General features: G+C 41.8%; 1 protein-coding gene across 1 annotated transcript in view; it reads right to left on the minus strand.

Moving 5' to 3' along the window:
• The window catches only part of LOC126252983 (ATP-dependent translocase ABCB1-like), a 231,734-nt gene that overhangs the window by 79,059 nt on the left and 124,721 nt on the right, over nt 1-27,954 (minus strand). Inside the window, exon 11 of the mRNA XM_049954011.1 lies at nt 13,510-13,713. Coding sequence (XP_049809968.1) covers nt 13,510-13,713 — 204 coding nt within the window. The remainder of the gene's footprint in view (nt 1-13,509; nt 13,714-27,954) is intronic.

Here is a 27,954-nt window from a genome sequence, read left to right on the forward strand (position 1 = left end):
GTTTAATTTCTCCGAATAAATTCTGTATAAAGCTATAAGGACTTCATAAATTATGTTATTAACGTTCAGTATTTTTCAGGATACGGTTGTATAAAGTATTTAAGACCTTCAGGTAAATTCTGTGCGTGTCCGACGTTAAGACGACTTGCTTTGGAGAAAATTTTCAGGAAGAAGGTCATTTCGAAGATGAAACTAATAAACTAAAAAGGGTAACTATTAATTGAGTTTATTTTTCAGGTAACAGAATTCCACTTAGGTACGTACTTTAAACGTAATTTGCTGCTTGCGATTACGTGATTCATACTTTGTGCTAATTTCATGTTCTATGAATTTACTAGTGAAGCGACGTGCTTACGCATGTTAACTGATTTTGACAATGATTGACTAATGAACAGGGTTGTTATTTGTATATATTATGCATCGCTTGGCTGCTATGCTTTTTCACTGATGTCATATTTTTTTATTATGTGCCTGCTGTGCTTATTAATTTAAATTATAATTGTCACCTGATTAATTGTGCTGATGTGGTTAGATATGTAAGTTATACTTTGTGATTTATCTGCTTGCGCCTTCATGTTTACTTATTAAGATTACATATGAACATTTATTTGCTTATGTCGATGTGATTCTAATGACCTGTTTATTGTGTAAGGCATGTTTGCTGCTGTGCGTATGGATTGCATATTTACACATTTCTGTTTGTTGTCATAACTACTCTTCAATTTAGTATATAGAAATGCTGATATACTGTGTACAAATATAGAAAAAAAAAATGGTTCAAATGGCTCTGAGCACTATGGGACTCAACTGCTGAGGTCATTAGTCCCCTAGAACTTAGAACTAGTTAAACCTAACTAACCTAAGGACATCACAAACATCCATGCCCGAGGCAGGATTCGAACCTGCGACCGTAGCGGTCTTGCGGTTCCAGACTGCAGCGCCTTTAACCGCACGGCCACTTCGGCCGGCTTACAAATATAGAGTTTAGGTTACACTATGGTATTAATTATAGATTGTTCGCTTGGCAGAGCCTCATTGTAGGAATTGTGCTGCATCCACTTGTTGACATTCTGTTCTCTACTGGTATAGTTACTCGCTATTGCATGTTTTGCTTACGCTCAGTGCCTTATATTTTTAAGATAAGAAAATGAACTGCTATAATTCGACGAACGACATTAGTACAAGAAAGTCATAGAAGTCACATGAGCTGAGGTTTTATGGAAGCTGTATAAATTTATGCTAACAGGAAGGAAGCTAACGACATGACATACCAAAACTAGGTTTAGACCATTGACAGTATTACACTGCATTTTTCGTGAGCAATTGAAATAGGAAGTGACACTTGACACAAAAAATACTCCACATGTTTGCTTCTGCTATGATTCTTGAAGTGGTGTACACACTGTGAAATATTATGATCATTCACACTCCGTAATCGTACTTAATTACTGAGAGTTATTCGAACTAAAGTCTGTTAGAGGTCATGTATGCATTTCTTTTATTTAATGATGGACAAGGAACCAAAATGTATCTTATAATTTATAATGAGTAGAAAATTTGGGTCAGATGGATTACACAGAGGTTGTGTGTGGACACTGTGTCTTCGGATTGTATGGGATGATGAATTGAAGTTGCACTAGGATTTTGTCTGTACTTGTTCGAGGAGACTGACTAGAGGAAAGAGTTGTTATGGAAGTGAAATGATATTGGTGCTGAGGTTTATATGTATCGACGTATTATTGAGGTATTGAGATTAGGTGAAGTTGATGATTATTGGAGTTTTGGTGGATAAGAGGTAAAGTAAATGAGGAGCATATTGTTTTGTTGGTTTATATGGAACAAGGAGGATGAAGATGGCAGACTAGAACACTAAAGTGGAAGGAAGATTGTCTATACACACACTTGTTAAATCACTAAGCAGTATATACTTTTTTTTGAGAGAGGAAGCATGTGCATATCTTGGCTCACTGACAGTTGTTCAGCAACCGTACATTTTGATCTGGCTTGGCAAACATTGGTCTTGACATGATGACTATGACGTTGACTTAACTATTATTGACTGTTATACATTGCTGCCACTACTACTTGATACACATGATGAACATAAAATTTTGACAGAATTGCATTTACACAGTTAACACTATTCAATTACACAGTAGCACTAATGTGGATGAAAGATGAGTGAGTGTGTTTTGTGTGTTTTCCTTTTATAATCCCAGAGAAGTGATCCCAACCTATCTCCTAAATATTATTTCACTTGTTTGTTGTGGCTTGCACTGACACCCATAAATATTATAGGTTAACTGTTATTGTGTACTGTAATAGTTAATGTGACAATTACCTGATATCATTTGTGTGTTTATTATGATTTGTATGTTTAGTGTAAGAGCATTGATAATAATTTGTTAAAGAAATTGTATGTGCATTCAAACTATTGTTCATGACTGAACTGTCTCAGTAGTTATGGTGAATAGTATGGACTGTTACTTGCACTTTTTCTACATGATTGGTGCCACAAGGACATGTTTAATTTCTGCTGATGAACAGTGTGATCAGTGATACTAGATTTTATGGAACTGCTTCTGCTGAGAAATGTGACTTGTTGCTGTGTGTACCTACTCAACATTGCTGGGTGCCACTGATGGATTGCTTCTACTGAAATGAAGTCACCTGTTGCTGTGTGCACCTGATCAACATTGCTGGTGCCACTAATGGACTGCTTCTACTGAAATGGTGTTACTTGTTGGTGTCTGCACCTACTCAACATTGCTGGGTGCCACTGATGGACTGCTTCTACTGAAAAGATGTCACCTGTTGATGTCTGCACCTGCTCAACATTGCTGGGTGCCACTGATGGATTGCTTCTACTGAAATGAAGTCACCTGTTGCTGTGTGCACCTGATCAACATTGCTGGTGCCACTAATGGACTGCTTCTACTGAAATGGTGTTACTTGTTGGTGTCTGCACCTACTCAACATTGCTGGGTGCCACTGATGGATTGCTTCTACTGAAATGAAGTCACCTGTTGCTGTGTGCACCTGATCAACATTGCGGGTGCCACTGATGGACTGCTTCTATTGAAAAAATGTTACTTATTGGTATTTGCACCTGTTGACCATTGCTGGGTGCTACTGCTGGAACTGTCAACTGCTTATTCTTGGGCTATGGAAAGCGTTTATGTGAATATTTGTATAAACTGATTTTTTGTGTATTACTGTTTGTGAAAAGCTATGAGACTCTTACCTGCACATATTCGTCATTGCTGACGCTATTGATTGAACTGTTTAACCACATAATACTTGTGTAAACTTATGTAAAGTCACATGTATGAAAGAAATTGTATTGCTTACTGTATTTTATATATTAGGTTATTGAAAGGTCAGTGCAAAGCCAAAATTTTATCTAGTTATATGATATTTACGTATTAATATTATCTTTTATTTTTGTCTGTATTTTTTGACGAATTTGGTGGTATTTTCACCACCAATGCTGGCAAAAATACCATCAAATTCTAGCCGTGGAGGAAGGGCATATGAAAGGTGGCTACACTGAGCCACAGCGACAGAGATCGCTAGAGAGCATTGTTCCGCCGCCTCCACGGGAGTGATTATTGAGATGTCGTAGTGGCAGTGCTTGTCGAGGACTCGTAGTAGTCAGTTCGTGTTGAGATGTGCTAGTAGGGTGTGCTTTCTGAGATGAAAGGTTCTTGTTGAGATGTGGTAATAGCGAGTCGGTGTGGAGATATATTGTAATGATTAGAGTGATTTTGGTCAATATATGAAGGTAACGAAACTTGATTTATTTTTCATTATTTCCATGTTAAATAATGCGTCATTACAGGTTCAGTCAACAAAGCATCTGGCTTGTGTTATTGTATTAGAGTGTAATTCTGGTTTTCTTGAGTAATTATGGTATTTTTATTTTCTTTAATTAATTCAGTATGAATGATATTTAAAATTTCTTGTGTTATTGAAGAAGAACCGTGCCAGATGCGTACGTTGAGTCATACTTCCACACACAGAACAGTTATACTTGTGCTTTGGTTTCGTAGGTTTTATAGTTGCTGGGGACTTAATTAATTAATTAATTGTGTTAATGAAAATTTCCATTTCATTCTTTGTTGTTGTTCTAAGCAGTCAGATTGCGTAATAATAACAGTCAGGGCCAACCGTTACGAGACTTCGTAATCGGACAGACAGCTACTAAACCGAAAAACTAAAAATATTTGCATTTCATATAATTAAGCCCCCATGCACAGTCTGCTGTTGGGGTGAGAGTGATAATTTGGTGCTGGAGAGAAAAGGTGGCGGAGCAGGAGATGCTCAGAGATGGGGGAAGAAGGAGAAGGACACAGACAGGGGGATGAGGAGGCGGACAGATAGAAGGGTGGGAGGAAACGGATAGAGAAAGGGAAGAGGATAAGATGGACAGAGTGTGAGGGGAGGAGAAGATGGCCAGAGAAGGTGAGGAGTAGGGGAGGGACAGAGTGCGGGGGTGAGGAGATCGAAAGGGAGAAGAACAGTAAGAGATGAACTGAGAGGGGAGTGAGGGGGGGGGTGAAGAGATGATGGACAGAGGGGGAAGGAGGTGATGGACTAACAGAAGGTTGAAATAAATACATATCCTGGCAGTGCAGGGTACTCAGCTAGTAAAACAATAAAATTAAAGTATGAAACTGACACACTAATGAAGGTATGTCACAGAGAAACACGTAGTCGTGCCCAATCTGAAATCTCCACTGTGTACGTGTTGTCTGGTGAAACTTTCTATCATGTGTGCTATGTTTCACAGGTTTAAGATTTTCGGGTCGTGTTTAACAGGCCTTTAAAGCCTAACGTACAATCAAAAAATTACAATAAACAAATTTACAGGAAGAATTTACGAATAATTTTAGTGCAACATACTCATGGAGAATCACATATTGTGCACATCCCATAAGGACGTCTTTGACTGTCTAGTGTATGTGTGTGTCATTCACTTAATTACCATTTAAAATACATGATTCAACAGTATTAGCTTTCTTCTGTAGAGCTTTGTCTTAAAACGTCTTAAAATACCACACATCTGACGATGGATCCAAAAACGTGTAGTGTGCCACTTCAATGATTTGTATATATATGATTTTTGCATATAAAAGTTGGCATTGGAACCTGCAAAGCGTTAAGTACGTCACATACAGAGCTACTGACATGCACCGTCTGGGTGAAGAGTAGAGGAAACAGCCTTAGGTTGTCTGTGGTAGGCGACTCTCCTGCGCGTCCTGTATACGTGTAGCGTACCGTGAACCCCTCAGCCTGCAAGTTCCGGGCAATCACAGAGGGTGGGTTTATTGGTAATTGGGAGCTGCAATGTTAGGAGCGTAATGAGGCCGCTTAGGGACATGGCCGCGAAGGAAGGGAAGAAAGCCAATGTGGACTCCGTGGAAAGGATCTTGCCGCCAGCTGTAGGTGGTGGCAAACGTCGATACCAACGATGTGTGTAGAAATTCTCTCTGGTTTCGAGCGGCTAACAGAAGTGGAAAAGCCAGCCAGTCTTGCTTGTGAGATGAAAGCAGACCTCACCATTCGCAGCATAGTCGACAGGACCGGTTGCTGACCTTTGGTACAGAGACGAGTGGAGGGTCTGAATCAGAGGCTCAGGCTGTTCTGCGACCGTGTAGGCTGCAGTCCTCGACTTGGGCCATAGGGTGGTTAGGTTTCGGGTTCTGCTGAGTTGGTCAGAAGACCACGTAAGCGACGGTTACACAGGTATCAAGGGCTGTGTGGCGCCGACTGGGCAGTTTTTTAGGTTAGAGGGTCTCGGGGAAATACGAAAAAGGTCTTCAGTCTCAAAGAGTGCAGGTCGAACGTAAGAAGAACGTACGGACAGTAACCATTGGTGTAACAGTTGTAAATTGTCGTAGCTGTGTTGGGAAAGTACCAGAGACTCAAGCGATAATAGAAAGCACTGATGCTCAAACCGCTGGTAGGCACTGAAAAGTGGGTAAAGCCGGAGATAGGTTCAGTCGAAATTCTTGCGAAGAACCTAACTGTGTTCCGAAAGGATGGGTTAAACACAGTGGGCGTGTTTGTTGCTGTTAGAAGTAGTTTATCTTGTAGCGAAATTGAAGTAGATAGTTCGTGTGGGTTACTAAGGGCAGAGATTATTCTTGGCCACTGGAATAAAATAATAATCGGATCGTTTTACCGACCTTAAATTTCAAATGATACAATTGTTTATTGGTTCAAAGAATACTTGAGTTTAATTTCAAACACGCAGCTGAGTCATACCATTATAGTTGGTGGTGAATTTAATTTACCCTCGATATGTTAGTGAAAATACATGTGTAAATCCGTAGGAACGCTTAAAACATCATCTGAAATTGTGCTCGGTGCAGTCTCTGAAAATTATTTCGAGAAGTTGGCCACGTGAATAGTCAACGGTTGTGAAAGCATATTTGACCTCTTAGCAACAAGTAATATTGAGCTAATAACGAGTATCAAAACGGATGAAGGAATTAGTGATCACAGGGTTGTCGTAGCGAGACTGAATATTATAATCACCAAATCCTCCAATAGTAAACGAAAAATTAACCTTTCAGAAAAGCAGATAAAAATTTACTAGACGCCTTCCTCAGAGACATTCTCCACCCCTTCCAAGTGTACATCAGATGAGGCTTGAACTTAAAGAAATGGTATCGCCAGCAACTGAGACACTTATACCAAATAAATTAAGAAACGACGTTATCGATCCTTCATGGTATACAAAACGGGTCAGAAACACTGTTGCAGTAACAACCAAAAAAGCATGCCTAATTGAAACGAACGCAAAATCTTCAAGATTGGCGATCTTTAACAGAAGCTCCAAATTTATCGCGGACATCAATGCGAGATGCTCATAATAGTTACCACAACAAAACTTTGCCCCGAATCCTGGCAGAAAATCCAAAGAGATTGTGGTCGTATGTAAACTATTCTAGAGGCAAGACGCAGTCAATGCGTTCTCTGCGCTATAGCAATGGAAATACTATCGACGAGAGTGCTACGAAAGCAGAGCTACTCAACACAGCCTTTCGAAGTTCCTCCGCCAAAGAAGACGAAATAAATATTCCAGAATTCGAATCGAAAACATCTCCAAACATGAGTAACTTGGAAGGAGATATCCTCGGAGTAGTGAAGCAACTTAAGTCACTTAATAAAAGCAAGTCTTCTGGTCCATACTATACACCAGTTAGGTTCCTTTCAGAGTATGTTGATGCAATAGCTCCTTACTTAAGAACCATATACAACCGCTCGCTTGACGAAAGATCCATACCCAATGACTTGAAAGTTGCATAGGTCACACCAATATTCAAGGAAGGTAGTAGGAGTAATCAACTAAATTACAGGTCCATATTATTAACCTCGATATGCAGTAGGATGTTGGAACATATATTGAGTTCGAACATTATGAATTACCTCGAAGAGAACGGTCTATTGACACACGGTCAACATAGATTTAGAAAATATCCTTCTTGTGAAACACAACTAGCTCTTTACACACACGAAGAGTTGAGTGCTACTGACTTCAAATTGATTCCGTATTTCTAGAGTTCCAAACCGCTTTTAACACTGTACCACACAAGCGTCTTGTAGTGAAATTGTAAGCTTATGGAATATCGTCTCAGCTATGTGACTGGATTCACGGTTTCCTGTCAGAGAGGTCACAGTTCGCACTAACTGACGGGAAGACATTGAGTAAAGCAGAAATGATTTCTGGCGTTCCCAAAGGTAGTGTTATAGGCCCTTTGCTGTTCCTTATCTGTATAAATGTCTTGGGAGACAATCTGAGCAGCTGTCTTACGTCATTCGCAGATGATGCTGTCGTTTATTTTCTAGTAAACTCATCAAATGATGAAAACAAATTCTGAATTATTCAGAAAAGATATCTGAACAGTTCGTAAATTGGCAAATGACCCTGAATAATTAAAAGCGTGACGTCACATTGCGTGCTAAAATGAATCCGTTAAACTTCGGGTACACGATAAATCAGCGAAATCTAAAGGTCGTAAATCGCTTAAATACCTAGGAATTGCAATTACGAACGATTTAAATTGGAAAGAACACATAGAAAATGTTCTGCAAAGGCAAACTAAAGACTACGTTTTACTGGCAGAACACTTAGAAAATGTAACAGATCTACTAAAGAGACTGCTTACACTACGCTTGTCCGTCCTTTGGAGTACAGCTGTGCGATCTGGGTTCCTTACCAGATAGGATTAACGGAGTACATCGAGAAAGTTCAAAGAAGAGCAGCATGTTTTCTATCATCGCAAAGTAAGGGAGACAGTGTCACTGACATGATACAGGATTTGGGATGGACAACATTAAAACAAAGGCGTTTTCCATTGCGGTGGAATCTTCTCACGAAATTTCAATCACGAACTTTCTCCACCGAAAGGGAGAATTTTTTTTTTTTACGCCGACCTACGTAAGGAGAAACAATCGTAATAAAATAAGGGAAATCAGAGATCGCCCAGAAAGATATGTGTGTTCTTAAATTTTTCTTTTTTTTGGGTGCATTGTTCGAGATTGGAATAATAGAGAATTATTGTGAAGCTGCGTAGAGTGATTTGCGGAGTATCCATGTAGATGTAGTTATAGCTGCTATGTGCAGTTCGTGTGATTACTAGAATTAACATATAAACTAAAAAGTTAAAAAAGGGAGAGAGGAAGGGGGTAAAAAGGTGAGCAATTGAAGTCATTGGCTCTTAAGAGCCAACAGGTTCAGGTAAACATAGTAAACTCTTTAACAATACCACAAGAACGCACGAGAAGTACTTGTGCGTGAATACGAACCTGTAAAAAGCATGAGTGTCAAACCAAAAAGGCTTCAAGGAAATATTTTCAATGTATGAGATGCCCAATATTTGATGTATCAGCTTGACCCCTGAAGTGGAGGAATACTGTAAACGGACGCACTGTGACAGAGAAACTGCATATATTAGAAGATAAACGCAAATTTGGGAAAGAGCAAGGGAAGGGGAGGGAAGGCAATAGCTCATGGCTTGTGAAGCATCATGCTAAAGGAAGTGGTTGTACGTGCTTCTCGTGCGTTTTTGTGATATTCTGAAGAGTATGCTATGTTTACCTGAGTCATATGACTTTTATGGCGCATTTTTTACACCCCTCCCCTCTCCCACTTTAACATTTTAGTTAATATATTAACAGTAGTAATGAACATGTGAAATCGCACATGCTGCTCATTGAAGCTGCGCGCATAAAGAACACACAGGAGCGCCACCTACCACAGATTATCTAAAGCTATTGCCTCTACTCTTCAGCCAGTCGGAGCATGTCACTAGCTCTGTACGTGGCATACTTACGGAGTGCAGGGTCCAATACCACCTTTCATATGTAAATGTCATATGTATAAGAAGCTTCAAAACAAATCTCTACGGCAGAGAGCTACTAATTTTATATTATGTATTTCAAATGATTATTAAATGAATGACACGCACATGTAATAGGCAGTCAACAATTACCACATTGGATATAGATAACATGTGATTCTACATCAGTATGCTTCACTAAAATTATTCGTAAATATTTCCTATAACTTTGTATATTGCAATGATACCATATATGTTTACACAGAGTGTCGTAATATTTCTTAATAGGTAAAAAACCTTCTGAAGAAGACAGTTTTAAAACTGTCCAAACCATGGTCAAGGTCTAGTAAATCTGTACTTTACAAATGGCTGGTTGTTATTTCCATTTCATTGAAGCTCATTACAATAATTTGGTCTACGGTGTGGACAGGATATGGGAACATATCTTTATAGGGAATGAGTACCATTGGTAAAAAAATATCAGCAGTGTTTTATATACCTTTTCATTTTTGTTCTTCGGCAATACCCACGTAACAGCGTTTCATTACTTGACGTCTGATCTTTTACGACTTCAGATCTTCTTACATTTAATTTAATCTGTCTGAATAAGCTTCAAACAGATCATATTATCTGGTAAGCTGGATAGAACAGCGACTATAATTCATGTCTGAGCACTTCTCTCTCATGGCTGAATCTAATTGTCTAATATGGGTACTCACCATCTTCCTATGCGGAAAGCAAAACATAAAACGAGAGGTTGAGATGTGTATTTGATCACTGCCTGAGCCTTACCAACTAATTACAATTTATTATATCATTAAAACTAGGACGTAATTTCCACCCACTATGGAAAGCAGAAAACATACGAGATGTTACAATGGGACAAAGCGAAAGACAGAAACAAAACGATTAGATGTTTGTGAAATGTGTTGGCAGAAGGGACGCCTGAAGATTGATCGTCTTCCAAAGGTCAACGGGAAAAAGAATCTAATAAAGGACATAACAGAACAGTTGAACACGTATGGCGACACGTGTCATTGTTGGAACTTGTTGATTGTCGATTATGTGGAGTGCGGAAGTTATGATGAAATGAAAGATATGTCTGGAAAACCACAGGAATGACATGCATGAAATGAAATATGGGAAGTTATTAGAAACATTGCACCATATTTTCACGGCACGCACGATAGGTGTAATCCTTTGTGTCCTAAAATAAATAAAATAGAAAAAATGTTATAAAGATCTAAAACCAGGATGCGTATCGGCTATTGTAGATTCGAACCATTGTCCCCTGCATTACGGATGAAATACGAGGTTCCGAGGTTCATTCGGAGTTTCAAAAAAAGGGATAAATGGCAGGAACATTGCATTATTGTGCACACAACCACAACCACTTCTACAGCGTTCCTACGTTACTGCATTCAATAGCAAGGGTCGCAACCTTGGCCTTTTAAGTTTGACAAATTTCTGCTTTCTCTTTCATTCTGTGATTTACATTTTTTACTAGACACAAAATAAGAATAATTGTCTCATTTCGTAGCTAGGCCGGCGATACAACAGACTACCATACGGACGACCGAAATACTATCTCTGAATTTGTTTTTGTACTAATGAAGATCACAGACATCGAAAGATATTAATAAAATGTCTCCATGGCGAAGTTGCTATGTGTCGTTCAAAAAAGAACTACAAACGAGTCTAGTCCGCTTCATAAGGACAACCGAGAAAATACATGAAGGACAAATAAAGTCTTAACTTAACGACATTAACGACCGAAAGAGTTGTGCGTTTACCATCTGTCCGTGCAATATTGTCGAGAATAGAGTGGACTTTAGTCCGCAGATCAGAGTCGTGTCCGAAGAGTTGTGACTAGAGTTTTATCGTAGATTAGCTAAACCCTCGGAAATGACAATGTTGATCAACTCGCAGTCAGAGCCAAAAGCGTTCAGCACTTCAGCTGACAACACAGTGGGCGCCATATCGGTAGCTGAGGCGCCATGGTAACACGAGCTGCAGCTCCGGTCAGCAGAGTCCGGCCTACGCGCAGCGCGGGGATCAGCAGACTGCAGAGGTCTGTGCTGACCGTCGTCGCCTCAGCAGAGAGTAACAGACAGCGTCACTTTTTGCCTCCTTTCGATGGCGCACTGGAAGTATCCCTGCGTAGACTTACAGATGAAACGAAACAACTCGAATGAATTATTAACGGGATCCATTCCACATTCATTCTGAGAGGGATTACAGGTTCTCCCTAGAAAAATCGAGTTATGCTGTGTGTAATTAAGGAACTTGTGAACAGCAATTTTGGAAGCTGCGTTTCTACACAGTCGAACCACCGGAAGTAAAGTATCTACCACTAGGGATGATGTTTTCGGAATACTTCGTAAGTGAAGGAACTGCATGTTTCTGTTTTACGATAGATTCGATATAAAAGGATGCATAAAGGAATCCTAGGATTAAGGTCTCTCCTACATTGTGTTCATTAGAGATAAACTGAAAGCTGTGTTGGAGAAGGACGGAGTAAAAATCGACTGTCGCGTTTTAGGAGGAATCATTCATACTTTCACCAGAACAGATTAAGGAAAACTGTGGAAAAAAAAGGTTCAACGAATATGGCCTTTGTTTTGTAATTACGTTTTGTAAATACTTGTACAGTAACGCGATCATTTTCTCAGCAATCGCATATATCTGCGTTAGTGGTTAACATATTATCTACTCTACACTGCAGTCGGTCATGCTGTGAGTTAAAAAGTCGAGAAACAAATCAAAAGCTTAAATAAAATATTTGTACTTAATTAAATGTAAGAAAAAGAGCTGTAATAAATATTAAAGAATGATTTCTGAAATGACATGACAGCTGCACTACTTTAAATGCGAACGTTTTAGCTTAGGTCTACACATGAAGGCGACATCTGTCAATTAATTACACAAGTGACTATAAATAGTCACTTTTATTTAACCTCTCACTACGCGTGTCGGAGAGTTATATCTCTATCATCAAATGACAAGACAAATAGAAATAGTACATACGGCTTTTAGTGTGCAATCTGTGACACCTTCTCGCACCAAAGAGAAAAATTTTTTATCACATGATTCAATGAGGTTGCTTCCAATGGATACCCAAAAAGCAATACAAATGTAAATACGATTAGACAACCGATTTGTGCTAGAAAGGTAACAAGTAAGCAGAAGTCATATCTGGGCCTCCCCAAGGAAGTGTTATGCGCTCTGTGCTGTTCTTAACGTAATTTATATAAACCGTCTCTGTGATCAGTCTCCGAAGCACTTAAATGTGAATTAAGGAGTTATCATGTAGATGCAGTTGTAGATATTTGGGGATAACTATTCAGTACATAGGAAGAGTACTACTGTTATACGAGTGTATATAATTTCGTGTGGCTCAGTGACATCTACATCTACATATACATGTATACTCCGCAAATCACATTTAAGTGCCTGGCAGAGGGTTAATCGAACCACCTTCACAATTTCCTATTATTCCAATCTCATATAGTGCATGGAAAGAACGAACATCTATATCTTACTGTGCGAGCTCTGATTTCCCTTACTTTATCCTGGTGATCGTTACTCCGTATGCAGATCGGCATCAACAAAATACTTTTGCATATCGAGGAGAAAGTTGTTAATTGGAATTTCGTGAGTACATTCCGCCACAACGAAAGACGCCTATGTTTTCATGACGTCCACCCGAAATCCTGTATCATTTCAGAGACACTCTCTCCCCTATTTAACGATAATACAAAACGTTTAGCCACTGTTTGAACTTTTTCGATGTAATGGTTTTGATCTTATGATCTGACCCAGAGGAAATCTCTCAACTGGACGCCACTATGGCGACTTTCGAGCCCCTAACCCACTCCAGCTATCAAACTGTGAAAGGTGATCCACAGTTTAATGTCGAATCCGAATCACGTGTCGTTCCCATATTGGTGAGAGGCAAAATTTTAGATTAAGGGCGGCGTAATTTTCGTGGACCGACCGGGAGACAGTCACCCAACCTGTAGGATTCCAGGCATGCGCTTTACCACTAGACCACCACGCCCAACAGTTATATGATGAATTACATCAATCATAAAAGATTGCAGTACAAACGTGTCGGTTTTTATATTTTGTGGTACAGGATGAGAATTGTTAATCTCACCTGCGGCAACTTGGAGATGAAGTCATGAGCGTTGGCCATCTTGGCGGCCTCCTCGATGTCCTCCATGGTGCACGTGTCCCGCCCGTAGCGGATGTTCTCCGCGATGGTGGTCTGGAAAAGCACCGGCTCCTGGCCCACCACGCCGATCTGTGAGCGCAGCCAGCCCACGTTGAGATTGCGGATATCATTGCCGTCCAGCTCCACCTACAAACATTGGGAAGTCAAGGCACCGAGTTTGGTTGAAGGGCCAGAAGGCTCTATGTTAAGTGGTAAATTCGTATGCTAAAGGTATGAACCTACAAAGAAAAAGACGCGCCATGAAATAATTATCCAATTGGGACAGAAATCTGGCATGTGTGATGCACATCTACAGACAAACAGACCATTACAATATCAGAACAACTGGATAATTTATTCAAGAGGAAGAGCTTCACAAAATATGCGAGTCAATAATGTGTTTCACCTCTGGCCAATATGCAAGCCGTTAGAAAACTGGCTTGCCATCAGGGACAACAAAACGTAGCGTATAATATTATCGACGGACCGCTGTGCTGTAAGGGTGCCACGGATGAGTACCAAAGGGGTCCTACATTGAAAAGAAACGGCACCCCAGAGCATCACTCCTGGTTGTCGAGCCATATGGTGGGCGACAGTCAGCCTGGTATCCCACCGCTGTCTGGGCCATCTTCAGACACGACTTGGCTAGTCATCGGAGCTCATTTAGAGGCGGGCCTCATCAATGAAAACAATTCCACTCAATGAGATTCCAGCCCGAAGAGGTGTCTGGAAACGCCTCGGACATTGGTGTGATACCAACTCGACTGTCGCCAGCCATATGTTCCGAGAATCTGGATTGATGGTCTGAGCGCCATTTCATAGCATCCGCGACTCCCTTATAGCACAGCGATACGTCGATGATATTCTACGCCCCGGCTTGTTTCCTTCATGGCAGGCCATCTTGGGCTTACATTTCAACAACATAATGCCCGCCCACACAGCGCGAGAGCTTCACCCACTGGTCTTCATGTTGGCCAAACCATGTCGTGGCCCGCAAGGTCGCTGGATCTAAATTCAAATGGTTCAAATGGCCCTGAGCACTATGGCACATAACATCTGACGTCATCGGTCCCCTATAGCTTACAACTACGTAAACATAAGTAACCTAAGAACATTACACACATCCATGCCCGAGGCAGGATTCGAACCTGCGTCCGTAGGGGTTGCGCGGTTCCAGACTGAAGCGCCTAGAACCGCTCGGCCACAGCGGCGGGCTTTGCTGGATCTCTCCCCAATTGAGAACGTCTGGAGCATTATGGGTACCGCCCTCCAAACACGTCGGGATTGTAACGATCTAACGCTCCAGTTAGACACAACTTGGGACAATATTATCCCCCAGGAGGACATTCATTAACTATATTAATCAACGCCTAGCCGAATAACTACTTGCGTAAGGGGTAGACGCGGTCCAAAGTGTTATTGACTTGCACAATTTATGAAGCTCTGTCTCTTGAATAAATCATCCAGTTTTTCCGAAACTTAATCATTTCTTTGTCCTTACGTGTACATCACATCTACCGATTTCAGCCCCATTTGGATAATTACTGCATGATGCGTCGTTTTTCTCGTTTTCTCTCTTTTTCTAAGCGTATAATTTAGAAAAAAATCCTAATCTGAACTAACATATCAATGACATTACTTAATTTCTATTACTTGAAATACATGTAACATAGTATACAGAGAATAGCATAAAATAACAATATATCAGGAGCAGGTTGTAATACACTCCTGGAAATTGAAATAAGAACACCGTGAATTCATTGTCCCAGGAAGGGGAAACTTTATTGACACATTCCTGGGGTCAGATACATCACATGATCACACTGACAGAACCACAGGCACATAGACACAGGCAACAGAGCATGCACAATGTCGGCACTAGTACAGTGTATATCCACCTTTCGCAGCAATGCAGGCTGCTATTCTCCCATGGAGACGATCGTAGGGATGCTGGATGTAGTCCTGTGGAACGGCTTGCCATGCCATTTCCACCTGGCGCCTCAGTTGGACCAGCGTTCGTGCTGGACGTGCAGACCGCGTGAGACGACGCTTCATCCAGTCCCAAACATGCTCAATGGGGGACAGATCCGGAGATCTTGCTGGCCAGGGTAGTTGACTTACACCTTCTAGAGCACGTTGGGTGGCACGGGATACATGCGGACGTGCATTGTCCTGGAACAGCAAGTTCCCTTGCCGGTCTAGGAATGGTAGAACGATGGGTTCGATGACAGTTTGGATGTACCGTGCACTATTCAGTGTCCCCTCGACGATCACCAGTGGTGTACGGCCAGTGTAGGAGATCGCTCCCCACACCATGATGCCGGTTGTTGGCCCTGTGTGCCTCGGTCGTATGCAGTCCTGATTGTGGCGCTCACCTGCACGGCGCCAAACACGCATACGACCATCATTGGAACCAAGGCAGAAGCGACTCTCATCGCTGAAGACGACACGTCTCCATTCGTCCCTCCATTCACGCCTGTCGCGACACCACTGGAGGCGGGCTGCACGATGTTGGGGCGTGAGCGGAAGACGGCCTAACGGTGTGCGCGACCGTAGCCCAGCTTCATGGAGACGGTTGCGAATTGTCCTCGCCGATACCCCAGGAGCAACAGTGTCCCTAATTTGCTGGGAAGTGGCGGTGCGGTCCCCCACGGCACTGCGTAGGATCCTACGGTCTTGGCGTGCATCCGTGCGTCGCTGCGGTCCGGTCCCAGGTCGACGGGCACGTGCACCTTCCACCGACCACTGGCGACAACATCGATGTACTGTGGAGACCTCACGCCCCACGTGTTGGGCAATTCGGTGGTACGTCCACCCGGCCTCCCGCATGCCCACTATACGCCCTCGCTCAAAGTCCGTCAACTGCACATACGGTTCACGTCCACGCTGTCGGGGCATGCTACCAGTGTTAAAGACTGCGATGGAGCTCCGTATGCCACGGCAAACTGTCTGACACTGACGGCGGCGGTGCACAAATGCTGCGCAGCTAGCGCCATTCGACGGCCAACACCGCGGTTCCTGGTGTGTCCGCTGTGCCGTGCGTGTGATCATTGCTTGTACAGCCCTCTCGCAGTGTCCGGAGCAAGTATGGTGGGTCTGACACACCGGTGTCAATGTGTTCTTTTTTCCATTTCCAGGAGTGTATTAAATGATAACAATTACAAAATGGTGGCACCGAAGTTTATATGTTCGGATTGAGTGTCTAAGTAAAAGCGTGTGATAAAATATCCAAACTGTACAACGTTGCACGCCGGCGATAAGCCCTGTGTGAAACATGGTGCAAACTCGTCAACATGAAAGATCTCCAGGTTTACGTGATATAAAATTTGAACAAGAATGAATGGTCGAACACTATTTTCCGTGCCGTGAAATATCAGGCGAAATAGAGGATAACGCTACTCCACTACCGAGTGTGTGGAATATGTCGTGCGCAGGGAGCTGTGATAGTCGTAAACTTGGTAGTGGACCATTAAGTTATGATGTCAGCTGGCAGTGACAAAGGCGTAGCACGTCATCTCTGTTGGGCACTTTGACCGTTGCGACAAGTGAGCCATTAACCGCCTCAACAGTTTATCGTCTTCTTCTTACAAAGATATGACTAATACTTTTGCAGGGTGTCAATAAAAGAATGTCCTAGTTATAAATTTTAATAGCGTCAACTGTCAGGGTCGCAGGGTGTTCTTTCGAGGTCACAGTTAAAGAATAGCTCAGACAGTTTTAGATAAGTGTCTGCGAGAGTTCAGCTTTGTTGTTTCCCTCGTTGCAAAGTCATATACGCCACATATGCAAATGATGACTCCTGACCATAAAGTTTTTTGTTGGGGTTCATTTGGGGAAGATACCAAACAGCGAGGGCATCAGTCTCATCGGATTAGAGAAGGATGGGGAAGGAAGTCAGCCATGTCCTGTCAAAGAAACCATCCCGGCATTTGCCTGAAGCGATTTAGGGAAATCACGGAAAACCTAACTCAGGATGGCCAGACGCGGTATTGAACCATCGTCCTCCCGAATGCGAGACCAGTGTGCTAACCATTGCACCACCTCGCTTGATAAAGTGTTTAGTCTTCCGCAATTTTCTAAGGGTGCACCTGCAATTTCAGTTCAACTTACATTTCGTTTCAAGTTTAGCTCTAGTCCCCCCATCTGGCAAAAACATCTGCCGATAGTACAGCCAGTTCAGAAGGACCGGATATGTCTGTAAAGGGAATAAAGCGGGGCGCTCGAAAGTACCTGAAGAGGATATTGTCTGTCTCAGAGCATCTTACCTTCGTAGTCCTAAGACGTCTGTACGAAAAGTAGGTCTTTAACTATAGTTGCGACTGACGACAGCACATAAGATACTAAGAAAACGTTTACACAGGCGTCTGTATCATTCATAGTTGGTACATGCTTTGTAGCCACATGAAAATGGTGTATGTTATAACTTTTCAACTGAAGTATTGCAGCGGGGAAATGCCACTCTTGATTCTGTGATGTTCAGTGAAGAGGCAACTTCCTATCCAAGTGGAACACTAAATACCCGTAATGCTTGCATCTGGGGGTCAGAATATCTCCATGAGCATGTACACTGAAGAGCCAAAGAAACTGGTACACCTGCCTAATACCGTGTAGGGTCCCCGCGAGCACACAGAAGTGCCGCAACACGACGTGGCATGGACTCGACTAATGTCAGAAGTAGTGCTGGAGGGTGTAATGTCTCTTGCAGCGGTCTCTCCGCGATATTTTCAGAAATTTTATAAATTATATAACTCAGTACATATCTCGAAATATCTCTTCTTACCTTACCGATTCCTAAACTTTAATATACGATGATTATCAATGCAAAGTAGTTTCAAAACCTATTATTCCTTGGAGCGTCCATTTACTCCATGGAATAGCTTCTCTGCTATCTATGTTTTCTCTTATGAAAAGAATGAAGAGTGCTTGCCGATTAGCCGTGAAAGAAGGAGGATGTATATGTTGTATCGTTGAGCTAGTCGCCATATTGATGAGATTCTGTATGAGAAGAAATTTAATACATGAACTAAACTAAAGTAAGTGTGTTCGCGTATTATTTATCTGATTATTATTGACAGTGTCTGCTTACTACGCTGTGTTCCACGGGATCAGTGGGGAACGTCCGATTTACACTGGACGAACCTGCCGTTTTGTATGCTCAAGATATCCAGTTACTTCAAATAAATAGGCTAACACGGTCTTACCAGCGGATCTCCGGTCTTCCCCATGTGATCACCGAAAGTTAATAATTATTGCAAATGTTTTCAGGAGATCGACTGACAATTTTCGTCGCACCGAGACTTCGAAATTGCTTCACTGCCTTATGGAATTTAAGTTAAGCTCAATTTAATCAGGATAGAACAGTATTGAACTGTGTGAATGTGATAAGCCTGCTTTGTGAATGAAAATTCCCTTAACATACCCATGTTTTTACTATCCTGATCAGTGAAGCTAAATCAGGCCGATGTGAGAGAGTTTTTCAAATTTTAGATCCCACAAAAAATATTAAAAGGGAAACAACAACTTGGATCCTGCAGGACTGTCCATAAATCCGTAAGAGTACGAGGGGGCGGAGATCTCTTCTGAACAGCACGTTCCAAGGCATCCCAGATATGCTCAATAATGTTCATTTCTGTGGAATTTGGTGACCAGCGGAAGCGTTTAAATTAAAAAGAGTGTTCCTGGAGCCACACTGAAGCAATTCTACACGTGTGGGGTGTCGCACTGTCCTGCTGGAACTGACCTAGTCCGTCGGAATGCACGATGGACAGGAATGGATGCAGGTGATCAGACAGTATACGTGCGTACGTGTCACCTGTCAAATTCGTATTTAGATGTATTACGGGTCCCATATCACTCCAACTGCACACGCCCCACACCATTACAGAGCATCCAACAGCTTGAGTAGGCCTCTGCTGACATACAGCGTCCGGACCTATGAGCTCAGCAGTTTGGTCCCTTAGCAATTCGTGGACACACGCATACAGGGTCCATGGATTCATGAGGTTGTCTCCATACCCGTACACGTCCATCCGTTCGATATAATTTGAAACGATACTCGTCTGACTAGGCAACATGTTTCTAGTCACCATCACTCCAATATCGGTGTTGACAGGCGCAGGCGAGGCGTAAAGGTTATGTGTCGTGCAGTCATGAAGGGTACACGAGTATTCCTGCGGCTCCGAAAGCCCATATCGATGATTTTTCGTTGAATGTTTCGCACACTGGCACTTGTTGAGGGCCCAGCATTGATATCCGTAGCAATTTGCGGAAGCGTTGCACTTCTGTTACGTTGAACGATTCTCTTCAGTCGTCGTTCATCCCATTCTTGTAGGATCTTTTTCCGGCCGCAGCGATGTCGGATGTTGTACCGTATTCCTGTTATTCACGGTACACTCATGAAATGGCTTAACAGAAAACTCCTCACCTCATCGCTACCTCGGAGATGCTGTGTCCCATCACTCCTGCGCCGACCATAACACCACGTTCAAGCTCACATAAATCTTGATAACCTACCATTGTGGCAGCAGTAACCGATTTAACAAATGCACCAGACACTTTTTGTCTTATATAGGCGTTGCCGACCGCAGCGCTGTATTCTGTCCGTTTACATATCTTTGTATTTGATTAGGCATACCTATAACAGTTTCTTTGGCGCTTCAGTGTATAATATCACAACGCAATAAAATTTTTTTGCTTTGTGTCCCGACTTCACGTTTGCGGACCACAACGTAGCAGGGCTGTCTTATCTGGATAGATAGAATTAGAATCTGAGCCTGAAAACTTTATTTGCCAACAAGACGGAGCCACTCCTCATTGGTATCTACTTGTTCGAGAGTGGATGAACGTCGAAATCCCTGACAGTTGGATTGGTCACAGTGGTAGAAACGACAGAGCTCTTTTCAGCTGACCATCACGATCTCCTGTCCTCACGCTACGTCATTTTTTCCTTTGGCGCTTTATAAAATATCCTGTCTACGTTCCGCCACTATCTACCACTGTCTTCTGATTTCCCAGAGCTGAGACACAGAACTGAAGAGGCTTTTGCTTCCATTACTCCGCAGTTGTTAAACGAAGTGCGGGGTGAATTGGAATTAAGGATGGATGTGTGCCGTATAACTAAAGGTGCACATTGTATTAATTTACCTTCAATTTTATGTATGATTTATTGTAATTAGTCTAAATTAAACTGTTGTAATATGCCATTGAAACTGGGACATTCTTTTATGGACACACTATTTAATGAAACATATTTATATATACAATCAACTGCTGTGTAATATACGAGTATGTCACACGCAGCAGCTAATGTGTTTAAGTAGGTCTTTCACTGAAATATGGCTAATACGTGAACTGAAAATTGGCTGCATTGGGATGCACGAAAACTGAAAAGACTTCTTTTCTGCTGCAGTGACATATATTGTGAGAACTGATAAAATATCGGAATAAAGAGATGACGATACATTAATACACTCATCAGTCAGAAACTACTTAATAGCCGGTATGTCCACCTTTGGCACCGATAACAGCGGCGACGTGTAGTGGTACGGATGCAATGAGGCCATGACAAATCGCTGGAGGGAGCTGGCACCACATCTGAATACGCAAGTCCCCTATTCCCGAAAAATCGGCGAGGGGAGCAATAAGCTTTGACGCCACGTCCAATCAAATCCCATATGGGTGGCCAGCACATCAATTGGAACTAGCCACTGCGTTCCTCGAACTACTCCATCTCACTCCTGGGGTTGTGATTATCTTGCTGGAAAATGCCACTGCCGTCGGGAAACATGATCATCACGAAGGGGTGTACGTGGTTTTCAACCAATATACGATACTCCTTGACGGTCATGGTGCCTTGCACGAGCTCCAATGGACTCAGATTCCCAAGAGAATGTCCCCCAGAGCATAATGGTGCCGCCGCCGGCTTGTCCCCGTCCCGCGGTACAGGTGTCAGGGAGATGTTCCCCTGGAAGACGATGGATTCGCGCCATCCCATCTTCATGATGAAGAAGGTATCAGGATTCAACAGATCATTCAACGCTGTCCCACTGCGTCAACATCCAGGGCCGATAGCCACGTCCCCATTTCACACGTAGTTGCCGATGTTACGGTGTTACCATTGGCACATGCACGGATCGTCGGCTGCGAAGGTGCATCCTCAGGAGTGCTCGGTGTACTGTGTGTTCAGACACACATGCACTCTGCTTAGCATTTAAGTCCGATGTTAGTTCCGCCACCCTTCGTCGCCTGTCCTGTTTTACCAGTGTGCCTAACCAACGACGACCGATATCTGTAATGAGGGGTAGCCGCCCAGCTCCACGACGACTGGACGTGGTCTCACCTTGGTTTCACCACGTGCTGAAGACACTCACCACAGCACTCCGCCAACACCCGATAAGTCGTGCACTTTCCGAAATGCTCGTGCCGAGCCTCCGGGCCATCACCATCTGCCCTTGATCACACTCAAATACATCGCGCCCATTCCCCGTTCTACACACCGACAGCACGTTCACTGATACTACACGCACCATGCGTTTGCGTGACTAGCAGTCATTCCTCGCCAGGTGAAGCTGCATGGGTTTATATTGACAGCAGCTCGCTGATCATAATGTTCTGGCTGATCACTGTGCACTTAATGTAAGACATTACTGAAAAGGTCCCATCGAAAAAGCTGAACCGTTGTTATTACTGTGTCAAAGTGCTACACAGTGTGCTATGATACAAGGAAACAAAGCTTAGCATGCTGCTGAAATCGGTAGAGCCGATAAATAATCCATTATTGGCTTACGTACGTAATAGTGGAGGACGGATACGCAACTAAAGGCATAAGAGTCATTCTGCATAATGACTGAAAAATGAGAACGGATTTCTAATTCAGTTACCGCAATACACAGCCATTATTAACGCAATATCAACAAACATATTTCTGCGACTTATCTGAGAACCAGAAATGGGTAACGTACAGGTCACAGTGACAGCAGCTTAAGCATGTGCACTAACAGTAGACCACGTAGTAATCTAAACTGTTTTCATAATAACATTTCACAGTGAGCGGTAACTGATGTATCGGAAGTTACCTGTTTATTCGACACTTTCATTTCTTCCTTTTAAGGTATAGCAACAGGAATCTTTGCAATACTTCACGCGTATCTACTATAAGCACGGTAAGCGACATCTTCGCAAGTTCGGTGCGGCGATTTTACGTCTTCGGGGGTTAGTTTGTTTTTCGAGCAACTGGAAGCTTTCACGAGTTGCAAGCCACAAGGCTGACTTATTTAGAAATGGCATTCGCCGTTTCGTTTCTTTCTGCTGTTCCGTTCTGTTCTAGATGCTTGTTTGTAAGACCGTCTTCGGAGAGAGGACTTGTCTTCGTATAGTGGCGATCTGTGCTGGGGTGGTGATTCTGCAACGAATAAAGCAGTGCGTGAAGGCACTTCAATTACTTACCATGGTGAAAATTAGTCAAACTTGAAACACGTATGTTGTGCGGCGGCGATGGCGAGGCATTGTAGAATCTCTGACCAGAGAGCATGTAGTTGGTGCAGTTGCGCTCCACTCGCTGTAGCGAGCAGTAGTCTGTTGGAAGTAGTAGCCGAGTGAGGTAGCGAGCGGGAGTCTGTTAGTAGTGGTAGCGCAGAGCAGTCGGCGGGCGTCGGCACCGCAATGGTCGAGATTCAGGACAAGGTATATTATTAAGCAGCATCGCGCTCAGCTAGTAATGTAAATTAAATGTAATGAACTTTAAAGAATCGCCCCAATAATAATTTTGATTTAAAAGCAATTTTTTAACAAAGGATCATTCGATTTCCTTCCATTTCCTTTAAACAAAAAAATTCAATTAACTTCAAAAAATTTAGTTATTGGGATACATCTGCTGCAAGCTGTGGCGCAGAATAAGAGCAGAATTTTGACATGCAGTTATATTAAGGTAAGAAATTAATTCTGATTTTTGCACAGGGCCAAAGACCGACATTTCGGTTAAATTGAGTTTTCATTATCACTGTAGTTTCATTGTCATGGGATTATCTTACATTTTGTGTGGAGAACTTATACTTGGGTCAGATAGCTAATTTTTGCTTAATTGTCTTTGTCATCAATATTTTTGCGGGAAGGTTACGCTTGGCTCCATTTCTAATAAGTATTGTCATTTCAAAATTTCCGTGGGGAGGTTACACTTGGCGACACCCAGTCCAGGATCGTATTTCGTTGAGAATCTTTTGAAAAACAGTCAGATATCTTCTCTTATTTGCTTAAATATAATTACAATTTGGCGCAACGCTTTTACTAATTTGTGACTTTCTTTCCTCAGATCATCGGCAATTCGTTGCTCTGTTGTATTTGTGTGTTGATTTTGCATTGTGCTTATTTCCCTTTTTTGTGATTAATTGTGACTATTGTAAAAATGCCGCGAAAGACTGTGAATAGTGTATCGCGAGGTATTTTGAACGAAATTACCGACCTAAACAATGTGACCGATAGTACTTGTAACACGCAGTGTAATGATGACAATGCTGCGTTCACTGACAATCAATGCGTTCTAACCACTAATGACGATTTTTATCTTACTGATGAACAAACGAACTCGATTGTGTCTTCTGTTGATTTGACGACAATCGATGACGCGGGGCGCCCTATTGTAATGAGCGCTGCCCAGCCTAACACACCCGGTTTGGAAAATTCAAATAACGTACAGACAAATTTCTCTAATGAAAATGAGCAGGATACACAAAGTACGACGTATTTATTTAATTCCGAAATAGTGTCTGACAGTGTACATCCGACTGATGACCCTTTTTGTAAATTACAGAATGACCAAATGGTCACACAAAACGTGACAATTGCATGTTCTCCATCACAGAGCACTGAGAATGCAACAGCTACTTTGGGTTTGGATCAATTTATGGCAATAATGCTACAGTTTAAGAACGACCTTACTGCAAATTCCAAACAACAGAATGAAAATCTCAAACAACAGTTAAATGAAAAATTAGACATTAATAATGAAAAACAAGATAAACTTAGTGAAGATTTCAGACAACTTAGTGAACAGGTCAGACAACAGAGTGAAGATAGCAAACAGTTTAATGAAAAATTAGACAAACAGAGTGAAAAATTAGATAACAATTCCAGACAGCTAAGTGAACAAATTAGAGCCGTTGCTGCGCAGTGCCATGACACTAAGGAACAGTTACGCGAGGAAATCGAGGCTTGTTCAAAAAAAAGTAGCGAAGAAATTAGGTCTGTTGCTCAGGAATTAAGGGAATTACAAACAGCTGCAACAGAAACACTCAGAGACGAAATTAGCGGAGTCGCTAAACAATGCTCTGAAAAGGCTACACAATTGCGCGACGAGTTTAAAGCAATGACTACAGAACTTTCGCGGACAATGGATGCTAAGATAGATGCGAAATTCGATCAACAGAACACACAGATTAACGAACGTCTTAGTCTTCACATACAGAACAGTGAAACGCGTTTCCGCAAATTTATTGATGATCAAAATAAAGCAAAACGTCAAGTAATGGAAACAATCACTGCTCAGAGACAGGAAGACAAACGTAAGATGTTTGCGAAAGCAAAAACGTACGTGGACAACAATATTGCTACAGTGTCCGACAAAATTAATACCATCGAACAGTCAAACACAGAATTACGTGACGAAATTTCTGATCTGAAATCGAAAACAGACACATACATAACAGATTTTCAAACAGTGACCGACAGACTCGAACAATTAGAACTAACACAGGATTCCGATGTTGTCAAAGCTGACGTTAGAAAACTGAACGAAACTACACGTAATTTGCAAAAACAGATTAATGCGTCTGATTCTAAAACCGATGATCAGGCAAAAATACTGACTGAAAAATATGATGAATTGGCCAGTCGTATTGATGCTATCGAAAGTAGTAATGACAGCAAATCAGATGATACTTCACCGGTTTCATTTAACCAAACACCTGAATTTCAAAATATGCAGCAAACAATTAATGAGATCGATTCGTCCAATAACACGTTGCGCAGAAAGTTGTCAAGTTTACAGCAAGAGGTAGCAGAGATAAAAAATATTTCGGTTAATAACACATCACAGCAGACGCCACTTTGCGAACATTTGTCAGACTCGCGCAACGCGTATAATTTGGGTAATCTACAGAGAGTGCGGGACTTAGATTCCGAACAACCACAGTTCAATAGATTCTCTTACAATCCTGAACCTGTTCCATCACACAGAGACGATAATTTCGATTACAAACATTTTCTGTCAGTGAGAAAGTTTAAAGTGTTTAAAAACGACAGAACGCAGATTCACCCGCTAGATTGGATCCAACAATTTAGCTTTGCTTTTCCACCGACTTGGCCTGTAACGCACAAACTGGAATTTATTTGCAGCTTTTTGGAAGGCGAACCGGCAACTCGTATGAGGCCGATCGCGAGACAATGTTATTCAGTAGAGGAATTTCAGAATGCTTTTCTGTCAGCGTACTGGTCGTAGACGACACAGCGCGGAATTAAAGATCAGCTAATTAGTTTGCCAAATTATGAAAACACAAATTTTCCCAGTGTGACGCAATTTTTTGAGCACATGGTCCAGCAAAATCAGTATTTAAGTGAACTGTACAGTGAATCTGCACTTATACAATTATGTATCTCTAAATTACCGCGGTCATTAAGAGTGTCACTTTTAACAGGTCAACAAAAGGAAAATATTTCGGCATTCAGGGATCTGTTGCAGCTTTTAGAAGTGCAGCAATCTGATTATTCCTTTGTAAACAGAAATTTTTCGTATAACAACCAAGGCCAACAAACGTACAGCAATTATGATCAGACATGAAATTTTAATGGTAGAAGTGATAGACGCTTTAGGACTGACAACCACCAGAACTTTGGTAACAGACAAAATTCTAATTATCGGTATCGTCAAAATTATGAGCAACAGGAACCACATTTTGGTAACAATAGACGTTTTCCGCCACAACAACATGAAAGTCAGCCGGTTAGCATACCTAACCAACAATGGAATGCACAAGGTCAACCAGGCTTTAATGTTTCGCCGCGTGCACGTGTAGTCCCTGATACAACAAATAGTAACGCACGGCAGCAAGGAAATAACTACGTACAGAGAAGACAGTATTTCAATTCCTATCGCAATGCTCCGTATAGGAATGAGTATCACGACAGACGTAAAAATGATGAGCACAATTATCAGCGTACGTTTAATAACAGTCGGTCATACCAACAGCAAAATTGTCCACAAGAACCTATTCTCATGAATGAACCCGACAGTAGGTATCATCCAGAGCGTAATGCGTCTGGAAGAAGTAATAGAACTGTTCAAATTGTACAAATGCCACAACATCCTCCTGATAATAATAACACGTCAGATAGAATCTGACTAGATACTGTACAGGACGCATCTTCCAATAACACAAGCACTACTTTTGACACGCAAAATGTTGTTCACGAAAATGTTATTACTTTCGACGACATTCGAGACACTCTTTTACAGGAAAAACCAGTTATTCAGAAAATCATTTCACATCCTGTTATCGAAATTAAAATTGGTTCATCGAAATTTTCGGCAGTAATCGATTCCGGATCACCTATGTCAGTAATAAATGAGGAAACTTTTAATGAGTGCAACAAAGAGAATACTTATCCCACATTACCATTAGGCAAAACGAAAGTAAAAGGAGCAGTATCGAGTAAAGGAGTAGACGTTAAATTACAGACACATTTATCATTTTGTATTGGAGGTCATATTTTTCACTCAAATTTTTGGATTGTTCCTTTATTGACAACAGACGTAATTTTAGGTACTAATTTTCTCGTACAACACGACGCAGTGGTTGATTTTCAAAATTCTTATTTAATGTTAAAAGATGAAAATGTGCAATTAGCTTTAGAATTTCAGCATTCACTATCTGCAGAAGAACAAACAATTAACTGCACAGAGGTCATTTCCGCAACACGTAACATAGACTGTAAGCCCGCATTGTTCACGGATACGTACGTACATAACTATAATACTCCAGACGAAGCTGAGTACGACGTAATGCAGATGATTTCCGATAAAGTTAAACAGAGCAGTGCAAATACAGACGATGACCGAACGCAATTACACAAAATTCTTTTGCAGCAAGCTCCAGTTTTCGACAACGTTCCTGGTACTATGTCCGGTTTTATGTATGAATTTCAAGTGAAACAGCACGATACATTTAAAGCTAAGCATTATCCTATTCCGTATATTCATAGAGAACAAGTTAAAAAAGAGTTGCAGGATATGCTCGACCAAGGAATTATAGAACCGGCAGTTAGTCCGTACATAAACCCGCTGCATATTGTTAAGAAAAAAGATGGCTCACTTCGCCTCGTACTTGATTCCTGTCACAT

Source organism: Schistocerca nitens, chromosome 4, assembly GCF_023898315.1.
Source record: "Schistocerca nitens isolate TAMUIC-IGC-003100 chromosome 4, iqSchNite1.1, whole genome shotgun sequence".
In the NCBI taxonomy this organism is placed as follows: Eukaryota; Metazoa; Arthropoda; class Insecta; order Orthoptera; family Acrididae; genus Schistocerca; species Schistocerca nitens.